General features: G+C 39.6%; 1 protein-coding gene across 6 annotated transcripts in view; it reads left to right on the top strand.

Annotated features, from left to right (window-relative positions):
* The first annotated feature begins 2,225 nt into the window (after nt 1–2,225).
* The window catches only part of herc1 (HECT and RLD domain containing E3 ubiquitin protein ligase family member 1), a 47,849-nt gene continuing 26,821 nt past the window's right edge, over nt 2,226–23,253 (top strand). For 4 of the 6 annotated variants that reach the window (XM_065267565.2, XM_065267564.2, XM_065267567.2 and 1 more), the window contains exons 1-29: nt 2,226–2,445; nt 4,471–5,429; nt 6,412–6,507; nt 7,873–8,067; nt 8,166–8,477; nt 8,571–8,667; nt 8,760–8,903; nt 9,016–9,143; nt 9,661–9,805; nt 10,417–10,588; nt 10,814–10,948; nt 11,168–11,333; nt 11,424–11,549; nt 11,644–11,856; nt 13,152–13,304; nt 13,393–13,525; nt 13,625–13,816; nt 14,793–15,008; nt 15,317–15,490; nt 15,612–15,726; nt 15,821–15,941; nt 16,256–16,430; nt 16,940–17,219; nt 20,889–21,009; nt 21,109–21,160; nt 21,571–21,839; nt 22,195–22,419; nt 22,627–22,747; nt 22,825–23,062. In XM_065267565.2, the coding sequence (XP_065123637.1) occupies nt 4,500–5,429; nt 6,412–6,507; nt 7,873–8,067; nt 8,166–8,477; nt 8,571–8,667; nt 8,760–8,903; nt 9,016–9,143; nt 9,661–9,805; nt 10,417–10,588; nt 10,814–10,948; nt 11,168–11,333; nt 11,424–11,549; nt 11,644–11,856; nt 13,152–13,304; nt 13,393–13,525; nt 13,625–13,816; nt 14,793–15,008; nt 15,317–15,490; nt 15,612–15,726; nt 15,821–15,941; nt 16,256–16,430; nt 16,940–17,219; nt 20,889–21,009; nt 21,109–21,160; nt 21,571–21,839; nt 22,195–22,419; nt 22,627–22,747; nt 22,825–23,062 (5,444 nt within the window). In that variant the 5' untranslated portion in view covers nt 2,226–2,445; nt 4,471–4,499. Of the gene's footprint in view, nt 2,446–3,533; nt 3,675–4,470; nt 5,430–6,411; nt 6,508–7,872; nt 8,068–8,165; nt 8,478–8,570; nt 8,668–8,759; nt 8,904–9,015; nt 9,144–9,660; nt 9,806–10,416; nt 10,589–10,813; nt 10,949–11,167; nt 11,334–11,423; nt 11,550–11,643; nt 11,857–13,151; nt 13,305–13,392; nt 13,526–13,624; nt 13,817–14,792; nt 15,009–15,316; nt 15,491–15,611; nt 15,727–15,820; nt 15,942–16,255; nt 16,431–16,939; nt 17,220–20,888; nt 21,010–21,108; nt 21,161–21,570; nt 21,840–22,194; nt 22,420–22,626; nt 22,748–22,824; nt 23,063–23,253 lie in introns of those variants that run through there. The other 2 variants (XM_065267566.2, XM_065267563.2) reach the window with 2 other exon arrangements.

Below are 23,253 nucleotides of genomic sequence, written 5' to 3'. Positions count from 1 at the left end.
TACAGACAATTTGTCACACAGACTCATAAAGGGCTCTATAAAGCTGGATCCTTTAGTAATTTAATGATTTTAAATCAAAAATTGACTTGTTTTGCTCTTTTAAACCACATAGTTTTTTCAATCGGCGGCAGCTGCTGCTGATAACCAGTTAGTAATGATATGTAGGTAACCTGAACAAAGAAAGCAAAACCCTAGATATGTTAAAATGATTTTTACCTTCCAGATAATGTATTTTCCAAAAGTAGAATAATATCAGAGTCTATAGACACAAGCCATGTGGTTAGAACAATGCCAGTAAATATTTGTTTTTGCTCTAAATCAAACCATTGTTTTTGCCTTTTTATTTTGTCCATCAGGGGGCACTATTCACCTTTCCAATTTGGTTAAAATCTTTTCCATAGATCAGGGCCAACTTGAGTGGCATCAACTGGGAACCAGGCTGTGAGACTACAAGTAGAGGGGAGCCAATACTGTAAAATTTGTGGGGCTCATCCTAGTCCAAGACTCAACTGTATGTCTGAGCTGCCTTAATTTAAAAACATCTTTCCCTGCCATATCTTATATTATTGCCATTCTTTTGTCTCAAGATGCACACTACTAGTATTGTTTTTGTATGGTATGTTTGATAAAACTACTTAAATGTCATAATATAATTAAGACTAAGAAAACTGCCCCTGTGTGTGTGTACCTACCTAGTAATCCCTACAGTAGGGATAAAGATAATACCGGAAAATACCAGTATTTTTTGTACCTTATGGGGACATTTTTTGTTCCCCGTGAGGAAACAGAATTATAAATGTGTTTTTTAAATCTAAAATAGCAAAAAGTTTTCCGAGAGAGAGAGAGAGAGAGAGAGAGAGAGAGAGAGAGAGAGAGAGAGAGAGAGAGAGAGACTCTCTATACCAGTGGTCTCCACTGCCCGTGGGCACTGGGTTGCCCGCACAGAGTCTGTGAGGCACCCGCTAAAGCACATTCTATTAATAGTCTCAAATATAAAATGCATTACATATTTTTTCATATAAGCTTGGCTACTTTTATGCATGTTAACATTTTAAACAATGATAAAACATATCAACAAGTAAAATAAAATAAGTAAAAAAATATTTTTTTGAGCAGACTATATCAAAAAGTAGCCCTCCAGATGGTTTTACTTTAACCATGGTAGCCCTTGCTCACAAAAGGTTGCAGACCCCTGCTGTATAGTAGGTAATGGTCTATAGCACATGTGTTTGCTGAGATAGTTCTGAAGAATATTTATCTGAATGTGGCAGTAAATATATACACCCTTTTTTGAAGTCATTATGCACACCATGTTGTTTCAGGAAATTGTGGCTAAAAATATGGCATAGTTATATTTTTAACCTATAGTGGGCAAAACCAAAACTGTTTTGTCTGGTAGCAATATTGTGTGTGTATTATTAACTGTATAGTAGAAAGCTATCATTTACATTTAGCAGGTGCTTTTTTCAAAATGACTTGACTGAAATAATACAAATGAGGGAGCATTCAACATTTTTCTTAAGGAGTTTTAAGGAGTCAACAAGCATAAAATACAAAGTTGTGTTTAGCCATAATAAAGCTAGGTCACAAGCAGAGCCTGAGGCTTTAGTTGCTGTCATAAGCAGAGACTTTAATGTTTTGTTAAAACGAAAAAGCAGTAGATACATTTTGTGTATAAATAGAATTGCATCTCAAATTATTTCAAATAAACATATACATGTAATATTTTGTACACTACACTGCAAAAAAAATGACTTTATTACTTAGTATTTTTGTCTTGTTCTTAGGACAAATATCTAAAAATTCTTAAATCAAGATGTCCTAAGAAAACAAGACAAAAGTACTAAGTAATAAAGTGATTTTTTGCAGTTATATAGCATGTATTGTGTAACAGGCATCGTTTTCTGTGTGTAGACCAGTGGTTCTCAAACTTTTTGGCATGAGCCCTCTTTATTTAGGGTGCATCCCTTTGCGGCCCCCTCAAATAAAATTAATGACAATAAACAATCTCAAACTTAGAATTTAATTTACAAACAAAACATATTAAAGTAGTAGCCTTATTTTTCTGAGGTTTAATAACACAGAATATTTGATAAATTAATGTATTTTGTAAACTGGGGCCCCCTTGGCACCACTTCGTGCCCCCCAAGTGGGGCCAGCCCCCAGTTTGAGAACTACTGGTGTAGACGCTCGGGTTTGTGAGCGCTGTTGCCCTGTGAAGCGGGTTATGAATGATAGGGAGGGACTGAACATTGAATCTGCTGCTCACTGCACAGCAGCGCTGCTGTCCTCTCTGAACTCTCAGTATTCAGCCTTACAAGATCCTCAAGCAAGCGATTACAAGCTTTCTCTATCACGAACTGTCACATTCAGGTATCGAGGAATCATTAATAACCATGAAAGACACTTTCGCCCATGCACTGAATAGGCCTTTGGCAGTTTATGGTAAGCTTCAGCCTCACCTTTCAGTTCTTCATTACCACAACAGCCGACAAGCTCAAGCCATTTCAATTGTGATTTTATCGTAAACGTTTTAAGCTTGCATTTGGAGTGAACGGAATATCCCAAGTTTAAATCCATGCGTTGGTCTTTGTTAGGTGATGTGCATGCTTTCACGGTAAAATATCAGCAGCTGGGTTGACTCAGTCAGTGGCGGAGGGGAGTTGATAATAACAGTCTGACAACCAGACACAGACAGCTGCACGTCGGGGCTAATAAGACAAGCTAACGTGCTATTGCTAAACGGTCATACGTGTACTGGGCAGTCGTTGCAATTTGACATTTTGCACGAGACTTTATTAACGTAAACATTCAATCTAGTAACGCAGCATGAGATATTATGTTGGTAAATAAGTTAACTGCATTGGATTAGCTTAGCTTGCTGGCTTCTGTTCTATTAGCTTCTGTCATGCTAACAGGCTAACGCCTCTAGTTGTTTTACTCACAGACGTGAACACATAACAATTCACTTTGGCATGAACGCATTATCCTACTTTTAAAACCCAATTACAGATGTGCTGCTTGTCTTTAGTAGCTACCTATTTCAGCGGAAGCAGATGTTGTCTGGAGATTCAGTGGGTTAGCCTATGTGATTCAGTGGGTTAGCCTGCTGAATGATTAAGCAAACCGCAAAATTGTAAAAATTAACCATGACAATGACCGGAAACATGAGATGTTCAGATAGTTAGATGAAACTCGTCATGTTTTCACAGAAATACAAAGTTGACTTTGTTGACAGGATATGTGATGTGTACGATAGAAAGATGGGTTAAAATAACCTACATTACATGCTGCACATTAGCTGACAACTAGCTTAGATCTTCACTTAAGATGGATTATGCAATTTAACTGTTAGATTCACGAAATTAGTACTGATGTTTAAATTTATGAGACAATGCTTGCATTGAATAACATTTGACTGCTCTACTGCATGCATAATATTCTTATAAGAAGTGTATTTTAAGATAAAGCAACTGTGATCTATAAAAAAGTGTCAACCTACAAAATCTAAATTTAACCTACTTATGAAAGTTTGCTTACTAGGAAAATAAGTTAATAATCAATGGGTTGACCCAAGACCTAGATCTATTCACATGTTTGTGCTAAGAACCTGTGTGAGGCTGTCATTTTGCTGAACGTACCACCTGCCAAAAAGTACTTTGGCAAGCTGACAGGTATGTCATCATCACAGGCTCTTCCAGACTTAAAAAGACATTAGTTGTAGTTGCATAAAAATTAGTGCTGCACAATTAATCGCATCGCAATCGCAATCGCGATGTCAGCCTGTGCGATTATATGACAGCAAAATGTTGCAATTATATTAAATAAATAAATGTGTGGACTTTTAACACAAACTTTCTGATAACTGTTTGATGATTTTCCTTGCCGTTTAAAAAAAGAAAGAAAAACGAGCAAAAAAGGCAGTGCATGTGTGGCATGCACGTGTGTGGTGTGCGTCGTCACTTATACCAGAGCGAAGATGGATGCAGAGGAGGTTGACAGTGATCTGGTAGCTAAAAAAAAAACTTTACGTCTGTTGTATGGTGGTATTTTGGATTTAGGATTACTGACACTGAGCAGTTGCTACATCACGTGGCAATACGAAAACATTTCTAGTTTTACAAATACACATTTTAGCTAAACTGTGTGTGGATTTTCCTTAAAACCCATCAAGTTGACTCATGATACCATTTAGTATAATCGCACATCGCAATATTAGCATCAATAACCGCAATGGGAAAAATTTCCCAAATCGTGCAGCCCTAATAAAAATGCATGCATATTTTATCATTGCTTTGGATAATGCTTAGCTTTGAATTAGCTGTATAAACTTGTCCAGAGATGGATATCTAAAAGTGTTTTTTTTTTTTTTGGCTTATTTTGTGTTGGTTTTGCTTTATTTGCTAAGCCAGGAAAACAAGTTTCTCTGGTAACATGTGTGTTGATTTTCTCTCCCTGTTTAAATCTCAGATGTGACTGTGCGGGTGTAAGGTGGCACAATGGCTGCGATGATACCGCCAGTAAAGCTAAAATGGCTGGAGCACCTCAACAGCTCCTGGATTGCAGAGGACAGCGAGTCCATCTCCACCCGTGAAGGTGTTGCTCAGCTGTACGGCAAGCTTCTGGCCAATAAGGAGGTGGTTCTTCTCCCTCAACAGGTGCTATGTCTAAAGGGCCCTCAGCTGCCGGACTTTGAGCGGGAGTGTTTGTCCAGCGATGAACAGGAGCATTACCTGGACGCGTTGCTGGCCAGTCAGCTAGCTCTTGCCAAGACGGTCTGCTCGGACTCGCCTTTCGCCACCGCCCTACGCAAACGCCTGCTTGTCTTACAGCGAGTTTTTTATGCACTTTCCAACAAATACCATGACAAAGGCAAGGTCAAACAGCAGCAGCACTCAACGGAAAACACTCTCGGTTCTGCCGACTTACAAGCAGTCAGTGAGCGACCCCGCTCGAGCACAGATGCCCTTATTGAGATGGGCGTGCGGACGGGTCTCAGCTTGCTTTTTGCTTTGCTCAGGCAGAGCTGGACGCTCCCACCGGCTGGTCCAGGGATCAACCTCTGCAACGATGTCATTACTACAGCCATCGAAGTAGTGGGCTCCCTTCCACCACTTTCATTGGCCAACGAGAGCAAGATTCCACCAATGGGTCTGGACTGCCTGGCACAGGTGACCACGTTTTTGAAAGGAGTGACCATGCGAAACTCAGGGGCGGATGTTGTGGGAAGGAGGCTGGCGTGTGAGTTGCTCTTAGGGTTGGCGGCACAAAGAGGATCACTGCGCTACCTGCTGGAGTGGGTCGAGATGGCGCTAGCCGCATCGGCCTGTGTCAGCAGCCTGGAGCCCAGCCAGGCTTTACAAAGCCAGGAGGGATTGATGGGATATGACTGCTTCATGAATATTCTAATGCAGATGAGACGTTCGCTGGTACTTGCTCACTATACTTGCTCACTTATTCAGCAATAGCAGTCACAAGCGTTATATAGTCTCAGATATTGCTTATGACACTAGTGAAAATGCTAAAAACACAGCTTGATAATGCTGTAGGGCTGTCACAATGATTAAATAATCACCTCATCGTGATTTTTTAAACTTATCGTAATGATTTCAGATCACCGCAATGATTGCACATCTCTCTAAAAAACACAAGAGGGAGCTGCAGCGTCTGTATAAACGAGCCAAACGCGATAACGTGATACATTGCAAAGCCATTCAATACATTGGAAAAAACAGCATTTAAAGAAATGCTGCAAAACTTTGATAAGCAGTATAAACGGCCAGGTAAAACATACATTTCCAAAACAGCTATTCCAAATGTAGGGAAGTGAAGGATGCTATTCTTAAGGATCTGTAAGGAATAGATTTTCTTGCAGCCACTACAGACACTAATATGACCTTAGTAGGATTGGCTACTATTTAAGGCCAGTTCTGGTATAGTTTATTTTGATTTTTCAGACACTTAATTGTGCATAATTCTTATAAAGATTTTTCAGTTTTAAAAAAAATATTCTTTAAAAAATTACTTAATTACTTAAATATTAATATTTACTGCCAGGTAAACCTTGCAAAAGATTAAATTTTAAATAATCGCAACAATGTGTGAAAATTATCTCATAAACAAACAAAAAAAATGTATGAGAATAAAATGTCTAAGCAATAAAACAGACAATTAATCGTCATAACCGTTAACGTCCTAAAACACGCAATTAATCGTAATAATCATCACAATTTATTAGGCAATTAACCATCAGCCAAATTTCACAATCGTGACAGCCCTATAATGCTGCTTTGATTTTTCTTCGAATTTGTTTAGGGTTTGCAGTTACTGTTGTTGAGGACACATCACAGTTTTGTTTATAGCTGTACTGACTTATGTTTTGATTATACTCATGGATGTTTGGTGTTGTAGGGTTCATCTGCTGATCGTAGCCAATGGAGGGAGCCGACACGCACACCCGATGGCCTCTGTTCCTTATATGAGGCTGCACTTTGTCTGTTTGAAGAGGTAACGGATACATAACATTTTCGTATAGAGCATAAAGATATGTGAAGCAGTCTGTGAAGAACTGTTTTCTTTATAAATCACACTACGTAATATAAAGAACATTCTTTGAAAATATAAACTTGAAATCTTGAATATTGACTTTAGTAAGATAATGTCAAAGATTGAAATCAATGTAAAATCAATGATTCAGGACATTGTGTCGGGAATGGTACACTATGTTCCTGATGATTTGCAATGTTTTGCTTATGCTAAACATGTTGTTAGTCTGATGTCCAACCTCATGGTCTCTATCAGACTATAGAACATTGTTTTAGCTGGCTTTAGAGTCTCCAACACGCCTTCCAGCAAGCCGTGGCCAAGAAGTCATTTGATGTTTTTTATCAATGCCTTTCTCTTTTCCATTACCACATAATGTGTGAATACTAAAGCACCATCTGAACTGAGCCACAGAACTCATTCAGAGCTGTCATTGGTCTTTTGGTAGTCTCTCTAACTCCTTTCAGGGTCTCACTCTAGATAGATTAACAGTTGCGCATACCAATTTCTATTTTTTTTTATGAACACCGATGGTATTTAATGGCTTAGAAATTGTATATCAATCTTCTGCAATGTCTGTTAATTCTGTTTTTATGGAAGCTTTTAGTGTGGTCTTTTTCTTGATGATGTTTGATACATTAATTTACCAGAATGTGGACCTTGGAGCTGGATGATCTCTGTTTAACTATTTATGTGACTTCTAACCATTTGTCTGCACCACTTATTAGTTGTGTCATATTAAAGGGGATGAATACTTAAAATATAATTTATTAAGAATTTTACATTTGTAGATACATTTGTAGAGACCAGTTTTTAATTTAGTCATAAATGGAATATTCCTGTGGTGCTAGTGGGTTCACACAGAATCACAAAACTATTGTTTTTCAACACTTAAAGGTGCCACAGAATGCACTGAATTTTTTTTTTAAATTGGTTTAAGATCTACATAGAAGGTATGTGGCTTTATCAAGTGCAAAAATTATCCAGAGATGGTTTTACATGTCTATTTACAACCCTAGGATTTGCCTTTAAAATTAAATGGTCTATTATTACCTTTTTTGAAAGAATCATGAATAATAATATTGGAGGAAACAATTGTGTTTAATGATATATCATTATCAGGTACAGAGCTCTTATTATTCTTCTATGCCTAGGTAAATACAGCTTTACATTCTACGGCACCTTTAAGGGTAAAACATTGCCATTAGATAGACAAACAGATAGTCCAGCCCCAAACTCACACCACAACTTGAGCCTTTTGGGCCATTTTTGTTCTATTCAGTGCTCTGAAATGAAAAATTCTTGTAAAAACTCTATCTGATGTTATAGGTGGGTCGTATGGCTTCGGACTACTCAAGAACATGCGCAAGTCCGGACAGCATTCAGGCGGGTGAGGCGGCTATGGTTTCTGAGACCTGCGAGGTGTATGTGTGGGGTAGCAACAGTAGCCACCAGCTTGTCGAGGGCACTCAAGAGAAAATCCTGCAGCCCAAACTAGCTCCCAGCTTCAGCGATGCACAAACGGTGGGAAGCGTCCCAATATTAACTTATCAGAAGTTACCTCTCTGTGCCCATAATGAATGATTGTCTACCTTTCTGACCAAACCTTCTGTCTTTTCTAGATTGAAGCTGGCCAGTACTGCACTTTTGTCATTTCCTCTGATGGCTCAGTCCGAGCATGTGGGAAGGGTAGCTATGGGCGCCTGGGACTGGGAGACTCAAATAACCAGTCCACTCTTAAGAAGCTGACTTTCGAACCTCACCGTGCCATTAAGAAAGTTTCATCATCCAAAGGCTCGGACGGCCACACGTTGGCCTTTACCAGTGAGGGGGAGGTGTTCAGCTGGGGTGATGGAGACTATGGCAAACTGGGTCACGGGAACAGCTCAACCCAAAAATACCCCAAACTAATACAAGGTCCTCTACAAGGAAAGGTAGAGGTCATGCAATTATTATTTTTATTTAACTTATTTTTAAGTTTAAATGATTTACATCTTCTGTGTGCGTTTGTTATTGTGTGTTTGTAGGTGGTGGTTTGTGTGTCAGCAGGTTATAGACACAGTGCTGCAGTCAGTGAGGATGGAGAGCTCTACACATGGGGAGAGGGGGACTTTGGTAGATTAGGTAAATTTTAACTGTAATATTTCTGCTGTATATTGTTATCTGTAATTGTACAGATTTGTGTTATTGATTATGTTAATGTTAACTTTATTTAGGTCATGGTGATAGTAACAGTAGGAACATTCCCACACTAGTTAAAGACATTAGTAATGTTGGTGAGGTGTCCTGTGGAAGCTCCCACACCATTGCGCTGTCTAAAGATGGACGAACTGTCTGGTCCTTTGGAGGCGGAGACAATGGTGAGCTGCGCTTAACCTGTGCAACTGGTGCTACTGAGCAGATTATTTTATGGGATTGATGTTACTTGCCTATGCAATGTGTACAGATGTGCTTTTATTACTTTTTGTTCAGGTAAACTGGGTCATGGAGACACCAATCGTGTCTATAAACCTAAAGTGGCAGAGGCGCTTCAGGGAATGTTTATACGCAAAGTCTGTGCTGGCAGTCAATCATCTCTGGCCCTCACCTCCACTGGTCAGGTATGACATGTTGCTCCATTCAATATTTACCATGTTCTGGTTGCATTTGAGTCAACATGAAACATGAATTAAACATGAGGATAAAATGTAGGGCGGCACTTGATTTCACCAATTGAAAACTGATTGGATTGTAAAAAGAGGGGAATCCGAGATAGGTTTTAGAGTAAGCCAGGACTAGCCTTAGTTATATTAAGACTATTAAGTAGTTTTTATAAGCATACAGTACAATAAACGTTACTGATGTGAGACTTAAAGGAGTAGTCCACTTTATAGATGGGGCCCATTGACTTACCATAGTATTTTTTTTCCTACTATAAAAAGTCAATGGACCCCATTTTTAAAGTGGACTACTCCTTTAATATATTTTTTAAGATTTTAGTGCTAGCTGTTTTCTATCAGCATGCCATTTAGTCTGTGGCTAGACTTAAGCCCTGTCTGGGAAATTGCCTCTTTATGTTGACTGAACATCAGAACAAAGTATACTTATTTACCATTCAATTATGTGTTTCTTTCACAGGTGTATGCTTGGGGCTGTGGTGCATGTCTAGGCTGTGGTTCATCCGAGGCAACAGCTCTAAGGCCAAAACTGATAGAGGAACTTGCCACAACCAGAGTAGTAGACATCTCAATAGGAGATAGCCACTGCCTTGCTTTGTCACATGGTAAGACATCACTGTAAATCCATTGAACTGGATGCATTTTGGTCTCTGCATAAATATATGCAATATGATTAACGGTTGCAATTGGGAAAGCATTACGTATATTACGTATGTATATACTTCACTGTACTGCAAGTACTACAGTGTATAATAAACAAACCAATGCAGTGTGACTTATACAACATATGTAAGCTAGGTTTATGTTTCTCCTCAAATGTTATATTTTTACTTTTAGTCTGTTGCATAAAGTATTATGGGTAATAATAAGGTACTGCTACTAGGTTATTGAGGTTTCGTTTAGCTGTACGGTGCATATTGTTTGTACTGAAATTTGAGGGAGGGGTCAGATTACTAGTAGAGAGTTATTTGCTGAGTCAGAGCAAGATAAGGCCATCGAGGGGCCATCATTCATGCCGTCACAGACAATTTGACGCTGTGTGCTTAAACAGAATGTGCAGCTCACGTCACGTGTGTTAGAAAAACTGTTAGCATATGCTTGACTTACACACCTACAGTTCAAAGTAAGACTGTGTCTGTTCACAGATTGTTTCAATCGCTTATAAATGCTGAATCAATGATGTGGGTTTGAAAGGTCTTCTTTTATTTTATTGAAGACAATGAAGTGTACGCCTGGGGTAATAACTCCATGGGGCAGTGCGGTCAAGGGAACTCCACTGGCCCCATCACCAAACCCAAGAAGGTGATTGGATTAGATGGAGTGGCCATTCAGCAGATCTCTGCTGGCACCTCCCACAGCCTGGCATGGACTGCTCTTCCTAGAGACAGGTTAGCAAAACCTTTGAACCCCAGATGAGTGGAATTGATTTCATAACCTCTATTTAAAAGAAAGATAAAGAATATTTTGTACTTTGTGGTATTTAAAGGCATCATATTTAAAATGAGTCTTATTCAAAACTTCTCTGTATTTATGCCTGACTTGCTCTTTCTCATTCTGTCTTATCATTGTAGTTTCAACACTTTCAAATCTAATCTAGTCTGTTTGTGTAACAGGCAAGTCGTGGCCTGGCACAGGCCGTACTGTGTGGACCTGGAAGAAAGCACTTTCTCTCACCTCCGCTCATTTCTGGAACGATATTGTGATGGCATAAATAATGAGATCCCACCGTTGCCTTTCCCATCCTCCAAGTGTGTATTCTTCCCCACCCTAGTGCAGTTTGTTTCTTTTATGCTCAAGTGTAGACCATTGATTTTGGATAGAGTATCATTACTGCTTCTGCTTTGCTAATGTGATTGAGTTAAAACAGGTTATAATCGATAAAAAGCATCCTGAAGGTAATTAAATATTGAATATGTGCTTTCTTGCGCAAAGATTTTCAGAGTATACTTTTGTTTTTTTGCCAACAGGGAGCATCATACCTTCTTGAAACTCTGTCTGAGACTCTTATCCAATCACCTGGCTCTAGCACTGGCAGGGGGTGTGGCCACCAGCATCTTGGGGCGACAAGCGCGGCCACTACGCAATCTCCTCTTTAGGTTGATGGACGCATCTGTGCCAGATGAAATTCAGGAGGTTTGTGTTTCTTTCTCCGTGTACATTCATTGTCTCAGTAAATTGAATGCAACACATGTAAGACTTTGGCCTTTTTTGTCTTCTTTTTAGGCTGTCATTGAGACTTTGTCAGTGGGAGCAACAATGCTGTTGCCTCCACTGAGAGAGAGAATGGAGTTACTGCACTCGCTCCTTCCTCAAGGACCAGACCGCTGGGAGAGCCTCTCTAAAGGACAAGTACGTTCGTTTGCCAATTTGTAAGGAACAGATAAGTCTAAAGTTAACTTTTAAAAGTCAGTGGTACTCATCTGTATGTGTGTTTCTGTCACAGAGGATGCAGCTAGACATAATTCTCACAAGCCTGCAGGATCACACCCATGTGGCGTCTCTGCTGGGCTACAGCACTCCTCCAGATGCCCCTGAGCCTCCTGCTCAACCCTCCGACTCTACACATGTGCCTGGCACACACTCGGATACACATCCTGACACACACTTAGCAGAGATCCTTATGAAAACTCTTCTTAGGAATCTCGGCTTCTACACGGTCAGTCCCTGGCACATCATGAGCTTGTAGATATAGGGTGCTTCTCAATTCTTACTTTTGTATCTCTTTTCGAAGATGGAAAAGTCGAAGCATGAAGTAAAATGGAATATTTTTAAGTTTAAGTATTTTTCTCTATTATCAAATTATCAAGTGCATTAAACAAAAAATATTAAAGGGGCCATGGCATGAAAATCTGAATTTTTCCATGTTTAAGTGCTATGATTGGGTCCTCAGTGCTTCTTTCAACCTAGAAAATGTGAAAAAGTTCAACCCAGTAACTTAGTTTTGGTAAACCATTCTCACAAGCACATGAAAAAATAGGTTGTTAAAGTTTGGCTCTCCGTATGATGTCATAAGGAGCTCTTATTATTATAATACCACCCCTTAATCTGCACTATCCAACCACAGCACCGCCATTTAGTGCAGAGAAAAAGAGAGAGAGAGAGAGAGAGAGAAATAATTCACAGCAAAATTGAGTTTCAATTTCAGCAAAGTTTCAATTGCACTTCAACCTTTCATTTGCATTTAAAAGGACACACACCCAAAACGGCACATTTTTGCACACACCTACAAAGTCTCAATTTTAACATGCTATAATAAATTATTTATATGGTATTTTGATCTAAAACTTCACATATGTGCTCTGGGGACACCAAAGATTCATTTTACATCTTAAAAAAGTCTTGTGACATGACCCCCTTAAACAAGATAAATACACATAGTTGAGTAATAGTTCACAGCCTCGTTACATTAAAATCAAAAATGACATTGTTAAAAGTGCTCTAAATTATGATATGTGCCTATACGTAAATATTAAATATACTGTCTGAAACGAGTCTACATGAACAATAATTTAATGATAAATACTAACATTTATGCATGTTTGAATATGATTTAAAGATGCAACAATGTGAGAGGGAGGAGATTTATACATGCGTCAGGTTTAATCAATAAAACACTTCGGCATAGGATTCACTCGTGTACTCCTCATTCCTCGCCTCCTTGCAGTGAAGTTAAAGAATTGAGATGTCTTACATGATGCCGGTGTTTGATCGGTTTTCAGTCATATGATGTAGAACGTAGGAGCGAGGAGTTGAAGAAGCATATTGAGAAGCACTCCAGGTATCACATCCATTGCAGGAAATTTGCATGCCTCACAGATTTGACATATGCGACTGCAGATAAAGCATAACAAATAATATATCCGTACACTCCTGGTTTATTTGTTAAGTAATCAAACTTCTCATTCTTACAGTTTTCAACATCAGTCTGTTTTGCTTTGTGTTAACTTACAGGACCAGGCGTTTGGAGAGCTAGAGAAAAACAGTGATAAGATCCTGCAGGAAACATCCTCTTCTGATAGCAGCCAGCCTGCTCATCTGCATGAGCTGCTTTGCTCTTTACAGAAGCAACTACTGGCCTACTGTCATATTAATTGTGTTACAGAGGTACAAAGAAAATTGCATAAAGTACAAACTGGCCATGCTGTGTGTTTTAGTGTGCTTGAGCGGTATGATGTTCTTCTATGTTTGTCAGGACTCCAGCAGTGTGGCACTCCTCCATAAACACCTGCAGTTACTGCTGCCCTATGCCACTGATATCTACAATCGATCTACAACTCTTTTGAAAGAAAGTTCGGGGAATGGCAGCGTGCGTGAAAAGCTACGAGGTATAACAAATGCATAGACTCAATCTCACTCTTACATTTTTATACAGATTGGCTTGTTTCTAACAGTCTCTCTATGGCTGTCTGTGTGTGATTGTGTAGATGTGATATACATGTCCGCTGCGGGCAGTATGCTGTGTCAGATTGTGACGTCTTTGCTGTTATTGCCTGTATGGGTTGCACGCCCACTGCTCAGCTACCTCCTAGACCTTCTTCCACCGCTGGACCGTCTCAACAGACTTCTGCCTGCCGCTGCTCCTCTGGAGGAGCAGGAGCTTCAGTGGCCTTTACATGGTACTCAATTCAGATCTTCTGGATCAGTTTTACAGCTGTAATTAAATGAGCAAGATTCAATGTTTAGTGTGGTTAAAGATTTTGCAGGATGCATCTAGGATTATTCATTTACTATCACTATTGTACTTCCAAACAAGGCATTAAAGGGATACTCCAGCCAAATATCAAATTTACCTCATGATTTACTCACCTTCAAGCAATCTGAGAACCAAAAGTCCATTATCTTTCAGATGAGAACATTTGGAGTTATTTTAGTAAATGTCCTTGCTCTTCCAAGCTTTATAATGGCAGAAAACAGGGATCAGGGAACAACTTTTTCAAAGCCCTTAAAAAGTGCATTCATCCTTCAACGAGGGAATCCACATGGCTCCGATGGTTTAGTAAAGGTCCTCTGCGGTTAATTGATGTGATTTTGTAAGAATAATATTCAAATTTCAAACTTTATAAACTGTAATAACTAGCTTTTGATGATGGCGCATCTTGGAGAGTTTTAGCGTAGTGAGTGTTCTTTGCCATGGGTACATTGCGCAGTGAATCGCGTGATGGTGTCGTTACCGGAAGCTAGTTATTATAGTTTATAAAGTTTAAAATATGGATATTTTTCTTACAATATTGCATCATTTACCCGCAAAAGACTTTAATTAACCTATTGGAGCTGTGTGGATTACTTCTGTGAAGGATGAATGCATTTTTTTAGGCTTGAGAAGTTGTTCCCTGATCCCGCTTTTCTCCCATTATAAGCTTGGAAAAGAAAAGACATTTACTAGAATAAATCCAAATTTGTTCGTATGAAAGATGATGGACATATGTATCTCGAATTGCTTGAGGGTGAGTATATCAGGGAGTAATTTTGATATTTGGCTCGAATACCGCTTTATACCAAGCACATTGTCAAAATGCTATACAAATAAGATTTAAATTGTGCTGTCATTCATACATCAAATAATAATGTTTTTCTTTTCCTGTCTTCCTGTAGGAACCCCAGATATGGTTGATCCAGCGTGTGTGTCAGGACTGGCACAGTGCTGGGTGTGGCTGGTAGATCTGGAGCGTACCGTAGCCTTACTTGTTGGACGCTGTCTTGGAGGAATGCTGCAGGGAGCTCCGCCCTCAACAGAAGAGCAGCACACTGCCCATTGGCTCAAAACACCACTCTTCAGTAACGGCTTAGAGACTGAGATTCCCCAGCTTGGTATGTACAATCACACATGCTGTCAAACACTTCCAGAACACATCGATCATAGCAGAAGCATATGTGTGTTTGTACAGGACTAACAGGATCCTGACTTAAATGAACATTACGGTCTTAATGCACATTCCAGCTCTTATAATGAACAAATCTGTGCATGTTGTTCCTAAGAAAAAAAAAGTAATGTTTCTTATCAAAGCCAAATAACTTTTTTCTCATTCATTATTGCATTTAACTTGGAAATAACACATTATAGAAGGTCAATGGGTTGTGAAAGCTGTTTCATGTTGATAAATGTGCATATGTTTAAGATGCTTGTATCAGCTCTTTGCTGGAAGTGGCGCTCTGTGGGAATGAAGAGCAAAGACCGTTTGACTGTCAGTTACGTGCTGATATGACTGTGCTGGTGGATTTGGCCCTTGGTTCGACTAAAGAGCCCACACACAGCCTGTGGACAAACATGCAAGACTATGGCATCAGCAAGGGTATGATATCACACAACCTTAACACAATGACCCTGATTTATCTTTGTTTTAATTTGCATTTGTTCATATCTATTCTGTTGATACAGTGTGAATACATGCTCATTTAGTTGTGTGTTTGTAGATTTGGATAGTGCGTCGCTGCCCAACGAGGCTTTGTTAGACACGGTGTCCCGCTTCGTTCTGGCTGTACTGTTGAAACACACGGGGCTTCTGGGACAGGCGTGTGGAGAGGGGAGGTATGACCTTGTGTCCAACATCATTACAGCAACACCAGAGGTGCTCAGTTAAGATTGTGCGCACTACTGAAACATTTTGTCTCTTGTTTTGCAGATACCAGCCTTGTAAGGTGTTGGCAGAGGTGTATCGCAGTGTTTATAAAGTGCGCAATCGCCTCCTGGCTTGCAAGAACATGGAGCTTATCCAGACCCGGTCATCGTCCAGAGAACGCAGAGTATGAACTCACACACTCGCTTCTTATTATGCATACTAATTGCTGGGGTCGAATGTCTGAGTTTGATTAGAAAATTAAAAGTGATATTTCGTCTTTGGTATGTCCCATTTTGCTTTAATGACAGCGATCATGATCCAACCCTGTTAACTTCAGATTTTCTTGCTTGCACAATGTCACAGATTTACTTACATTTAATAAGTGACCTAGCTAAATCCATTTTCTTATCCTAAAACTTGAAAATAATATAAAAAAGTTGGCCTGACTATTGGACTTTACAGTATGTATAGTAATCTCATTGCTTCTACTGTTTGCAGATTTCTGATAATGTGGACTCAGTTGAAATGGACCCTCAGGAGCACTCATTTACCCGCACCATAGACGAAGAGGCTGAACTGGAGGAGAGAGACAGAGAGAGAGATAGAGAGGAGGGACACCAGGAACAGGAAGATGATGAGGAGGAGAGAGATCATGAGGTCATGACTGCAGGAAGTGAGTACAGACTAATGTGATAAGCATGTGTGTGTGTATGTGTGCTGGTGTTGGCTGATGCTTAGGGTGGCAGTTAAGTTTGTAATTCATGTTTAGCCACATGACCGCGTTTTTCCTCTAATATAAAGATTTGTTATATTTACATTTAGTCATAAAAAAGATGCTTTTTCTTCTTTTAATTCATCCCCATTCTATGTTATCCTATGCTAAGCAAGGTCTGAAACTTGTATTGTGAACACTTTTTTTGTGTCTGTTTGCCTTTTCACAATGACTTGCTTCTTGTATTTTTCACTTTGTAAGTCGCTTTGGATAAAAGCATCTGCTAAAAATTTAGAAGATGCTCATACAAAGCAACTTAGTTAAACAGTAACCTGAATATGGCTTACTGAAATACAATATAATAGCATTGTGTAGTAACCAGGCAGCCATAGACGATTTATAACAAGCTCACGCTTCTTAGCTGCTTCCCTAACCTGGCCGTTCTGTGTCTTATGTCTTGGCGGACACAGAAATCTTTCAATGTTTCTTATCAGCACGGGAGGCAGCTCGCGGAAGAGACCGGGATCGACCCAGCAGCATGAGCGTACAGGAAGAGCCGACTCAGCCTGATATGGAGCGTAGGAACAGCACGGCCCCTCAGGAAGGACAAGATCTTTACACCACCGCATGCAATGCTGTCATCCACCGCTGCGCCATGCTCCTACTGGCCGTCAGCACACCTCTTGCTCACAGCAGTCAGCAACAACTGGTGGGTGGGGCCAATCAGGATGGAGGCGCGTTCATGACGAGGCAAGTGACGTTATTTAAAATTTAATCATTACATCAAAACAGTGGCGGATGCAGAACGTGACATATGGGTGGGCATGGATTAAGTCCGGGTGGGCCTGAATCTATGGGTGTTACTTTTGAATAAGAAACTATAACAAGTCTATAAAATTCGTCAAAACTTCAGGAATCACAAGCGTATTGGTGAGAACACTAATTTAAACAGCATACACACACACCCGAACTGCACGTCACATTTTTGACATTATTGATATACTTTAAATTGTAATGCAACATGACATTAATTAAGCCTTTTGGGTAAAAACAAATTATTGGGGTGTCATAGCCTACAAAAATGAACCTGTACACAGTGACAAGAAATATAAATGAACACAAAAAACCTAATACTTTTTAAAATAGCCTATTAAAACTGTTTAAATAAATTAAGCTACTAAATGCTTAAAATGAAGCTTCTAACATCATATTCTCTTCATGCAAATCACTAAAAATATATTTTCGTTCTCACATATTTAAGTTAACTTACTAAATAAAGAAAGAAAAAGGGAATTGCTAGAATATTGTTAGACTCTGGGGTTAAACGAAATGACAAATAAATAAACATTTAATATACTTTTTGATGAGCATAAGAGCAAGCGGGTAGCCTACTCGTGAAGAGCGGAGCCGAGGAGCGCGCATATCAGACGTGAACACGAAAGGAATAATGGGTTTAATTATGCTTTCACTTCATTTCCTGACAGTTTCACTTTGTTAGTGGGGATAGTAATGACTAACAAGATGACACCGACCGAATTACATACAATATAATTACCTAACTAAATCTGAGAGAATGCAAACACATTACAATATTTTTTCCTCCGCCCGACGGGCAGGGCGCAGATACATTTTTGTAGCCCGACAGGAATTCGCCATAGCCCCGGGTCGTCGGGTAGCGATTTTGCGAGCCCTGCATAGGTTTGTTTTGTAGAAAGACTTTCTTTAAAGTGAATTTCGTTTTGTATAAATTGTATCTTAATATTAATCAATGTTTAATCAAACAATTGCCTTGATTTAATAAATAAGAAGCAAACCAAGAACGTCTGTGGTGTGGATTGAAGTGAACCCACTATTCTGCAGCCTACGTCTTTCTGCTTTTAATGCATTTCTTAAATTAATGTCTCAATTACACAGTAGGCTTATAGGTTGTTATGATAGGCTATTTGTTGCTTAAAAGCAATAGGCTATATTGTATAAAGTGTAGCAATAAACGTGGCGTGACTTAGTGCTGAGTTAGAGAGCTGGTAGGCTATATCAAACAACATCTGTGATCAGATCTTTTCTTTCTATTTTTTACCCCGCTGTCATATTTGTTTATGTTATTGAGAGGAAAGTGCGCAGCACATATTGATAACGTGTTGTTATTCAAAATACGTTTTCCACTTGCTTGCAAAAAAAGTTCTCAAAGTGATCATTGCTGAAAGCTGCTCGGGAATATTTTTCTCATTAACACCATAATGTAACGTAACATTCAACTTCTTTATAATAGTTTTTAAATAGTTATCAGGCTTACTTATAATTTTACTGTTTTTAACATAACATGCAATAGATAAAATACACCATATGAAGTAGTATCCATGTCTAACTATACAGAGTAGTATTTTTTTTACATTTCTGATTGGGCGGGCCACGCCCATAGCTCCGCGCCTGGATCAAAACATTAATAAGCATACCTTAAAGGTGGGGTGCGTGATTTTTGAAAAACACTTTGGAAAGGGTAGTTGGTACCAAAGCACACTTATAGCCAATCAGCAGCAAGGGGGGTGTCTACCAACTGACACCATTGCCTGGGTTGCGTATGTGTGGGGCGGGTCTATCAAAAGAAGGTCCGGATTCTATTGGCGTAGGGGCGTGTTTGTTTAGGTGATTTCAAATATCAACATTGGCTCTTAGAGATCATGCACTCCGCCTTAAATCGCTTACACGGTTTATCCTTAGCTGCTATATTCTACTTCTTATACTATGTATTGATTTTCAGTGTTCTCCTCTACATCTACTCATGTAAAGCTGCTTTGCAACAATTAACAATTGTGAAAAGCGCTATATAAATAAAATTGAATTGAATTGAATTGAATTATTAAACCATACATGTGTTTATAACCGGGCTACATTTTAAGATCTGTTTCTAGGTGTTTCTGTTACCTCCTCATGCTGTGCTACTGCTTTTTTCGCATACCCATATGCCTGACCTACTTTATCCAGTTTAGACCTTGTGTGCTGACCTTATTCTGAAGCACATTTTAAATACTGACTAAGTTGCAATTAGTTTAAAAGCAGTGGTTAGTGAATGAAAAATGCAGTTGATTAGTGATATTGTTAAATATCTGGGTCATCATTATGTGTTATGTAGGCATGCTCCAATTATGATTTTTCCAGCCGATACAGAGTACCGATTTCTTGTCGGTATGAATGATTTTCTCTGAAAGGTGCAGTGTGTAATTTTTAGAAGGATCTCTTGACCGAAATGCAAAATAATAAACAAAACTTAATTATCAGGGGGTGTATAAAGACCTTTTATAATGAATCGTTATGTGTTTATTGCCTTAGAATGAGATGTTTTATCTACATACACAGAGGGTCCCCTTACACGGAAGCCGCCATTTTGTGCAGCCATGTTTCTACAGAAGTCCTTAACGGACAAACTTTTTTACTAAGTTGTCTCCAACGATGACATGTTTGTCCTGTGGCTGCTACTGTAGCTTCTCTATGTGTTTCAAAAGCAAGATGTGAGCAGTGGACTGAGCCTTTGGTTGCAATTCGCAACCTCACCACTAGATGCCGCTAAAATTTACACACTGCACCTTTAAAGGCGTTCTAAGCGAATCTGTGTGTTGATTTTTTAAATGTGTTTTCAAACAAACTGAGCGTAGTTAACTCCTCCCCTTTCTTCCGTGCTTTCATGAACGCGCCCAAACCCAACCCCCAAATCCTTCTTGGCGTTTATTGGCTGGAACACTTTGTTTTGTTTTGTGGTGCTAGGTTTGGCCACTGTGTTTATATTGAAGTTTGTAGAGCCTGGGCTGTCTACAGAGATCGCGTTTTTTTACAGTTTGATCAGCGGACAGGCAGCAAGCAGATAGTGAGGAGATGTTTGCTGTATGTCACAAAAAAATTTTTATGGTCTAAAACGCGTCAATTCGCTTAGAGCGCCTTTAAATATTATTGATAAATTAATTTGGTTACTGTAGCTTTAAAACCTAAAAGAGATCTTTTCCCTCTCACGCTGAATGACAGGTTATCTGTGTGCGCTCGTTGGGTGTACACGGACAAGAGCAGCTGCAAGTAAAACGAAAATGTAAACTGTCAAAACTTTTAAACGCATACAAACAATAAACTTTAATTGAAGATGTAAAGTCTGCTATAGATTTGTGTTGTATATGCTGTTTAATGGGATGTGAAGACGCGTTGCACTGTTAGCCCTGATAGAAAATACACATATCTCTGAAAAGGCAGAGAGAGAGAGAGGTCCAAATTTGCATGTCACACATGAGCAACTGGCAAAATTGGCCAGTACCGATCGAGTCATTTAATGCAATGATCGACCGATACCGATCTGCGAATCTGCCAATCGATCAGAGCATTCCTAGTGTTATGTGAGCTCACAGGAACATTTCTCTATTTGTAATGTCGTTTGTGTAGGAGCGAGAGCCTGTCAGCAGAAAGTCGGTCTATCCAGAGTAGTCCCAGTTACAGACTCACAAAATCCAGAAGTGAGTCTGATCTCTCTCAACCAGAGTCTGATGAAGAGGGATACTCACTGGTGGGTTTCACCACACACACCTCCTGCTATCTTATCTGCTTTACTGTATATATTGTGGTTATATAACCTGATAACTATATAACTTGTGATCTGTTTCAGAATGCGAGGAGGAATGTGGATCTGGATTTAGCTTTTAGCCCTAAAAAAAGAGGTAACAGCTCCTCGCCAACACCATCAGTCCTCTATGTGGCTCAGATCTCTACTGTCAGCAATATAACCTAATCGGGCCCGTAGAAAGAGTAGTTTCATATTTGCTTCATAATTGATTTAAACTTGTAAAAGGGAACGTACATGTCACGTCTAAAAAGGCATGTTAAACGAGGGTCAAGCTGCTCGCGTGGCGTCTTCTGTTGCTAAGCAACCATAAGCTGTGCTGTCTATAGTGCCGAGGAAAACCAATTGCATGATTGGATTTTATTCACCCATCTGCACCTCACGTCAATCACCTCACGAAGCAATATTTCTTTGTTTATAATAAGCATCAGCTAAATGATGAAGACTTCTGTTTTGAGTATATGTGTTACTGTATGATTTATCATATTTCTTTCTTGTGTCTTTTAGACCTTATCTACAGTTCTCCAGATTCTTCTGCTGACTGGTTCGGGGGTCGCTCTGGCCGTGAAGGTCTGTACAGCTCTTCTCAGTCCTACGGGGAGTCGGATTTCGATCTGAGCCACTCGCTCAGGCTTCATGCCCTCATCGAAAACATAGTAAACTTCATCAGTGGGGATGTTGGAAATGCACCGGCTTTTAAAGAACCAGAAGAGAGTGTGTCCACCAACCCGCAGGCCATTATTACAGCCATGGGTCAACAGCAGAGCCGAGCAGAGGTATGAGAACATATTGCCCCGATGTGCAAACTGTGGAAAGTAATATATTTCATAAGATGTTTAGGTAGTGAAGGTAAAAACTGGGGACGCCCATTCTGTTTTTTGCCTTGCATTGAATGTACATACAGTATGCCACAAATGATCGGGTAAATTGTATGCGTTACACAAGCTATGTACATTTATTTATTTACCAACTACATTTTAAGGATTAAGTAACAAAACATTTTTAATCTATTAAGTTCAAGCAGCTCCTTTGTGTTATAGGCTACTGCACTTCGTTCCACTGCATCAATTTATTTCAGATCTATTTTTAACTTCTCTTCACAGTATGTTCATGTTTTAATGTTTTCTTTAGTTGCGTCTGGAGGCCCTTCATCAGATTGTGGTGTTGATTTCTGGGATGGAGGAGAAGAGCAGTCAGGCAGCTTCTGGAGGAGTAGCCGGACGCGCAGGTTTCAGTTTTCATTCTGCCTCTCTGCTCACGTCGGTCAGACTACAATTCCTGGCAGGATGTTTTGGCCTGGGTGCCGTCAGCTGTGGGGGATTGAAGGGAGAGAGTGTCCAGCTGCACCACTACCAGGTAATAAATACATCTGTCTAAATTGATTCAGAAAGAAATCTGGCAAAATAGTCTTCATCTGGAAATCATTGACTATACTTGCTGTACATTACACAATTCAGTTTGTGCTTTATGCATTGCGAAAAAAAGCCTGACAGGCCAAAGGTTATGATAGATTTGAATTGTACATTAAGGGATGCATATAACGTGCTTTTACTTTACTTGTAGGATGGAGTGAGAGCAGCCAAGAGAAACTTACAGATGGACATTCAGACAGCTGTTCATAAGATATACCAGCAGCTGTCTGTCACATTAGAGAGAGCCCTGCAGGCTAACAAACATCACATAGGTAATGTATTCAAACACACATATGTTTGCATGAACTTTATTAACGCTGAACATTTATTCACAATTATGTTTTTCCAGAGGCCCAGCAGAGGCTGCTATTGGTGACAGTTTTTGCTCTAAGTGTGCGATATCAGCCTGTAGATGTGTCGTTGGCCATCTCCAGCGGTCTCCTGGATGTTTTGTCACAGCTGTGTGGCACAGAAACTTTACTTGGACAAACTCTGCAGCTCCTGCACAAACCTGCAGGCTCTCAGCTCAGCACTGCTCTCAAAGTGGCCAGCACCAGACTGTTACAGATACTGGCCATCAGCACTGGGTATGACACTGTACACTAACAGACGGTTAACTTCATGATTATTGTGTGGAGGAATTTAGCCTCGCTTTAAGCCCTTCTGTAGTGTCTAACATTAGTTGTAATTGACGAGCTCAGATGCAAAGCCCTCTAAGTGTGTCTGACATGGGTTTTTTTTGTAAATGAAAATTGAGTCTTAATGGATTCTGCCAACA

Source organism: Paramisgurnus dabryanus, chromosome 2 (genome assembly GCF_030506205.2).
Source record: "Paramisgurnus dabryanus chromosome 2, PD_genome_1.1, whole genome shotgun sequence".
Taxonomy (NCBI): domain Eukaryota; kingdom Metazoa; phylum Chordata; class Actinopteri; order Cypriniformes; family Cobitidae; genus Paramisgurnus; species Paramisgurnus dabryanus.
This window is presented reverse-complemented; position numbering and strand designations above follow the sequence as displayed.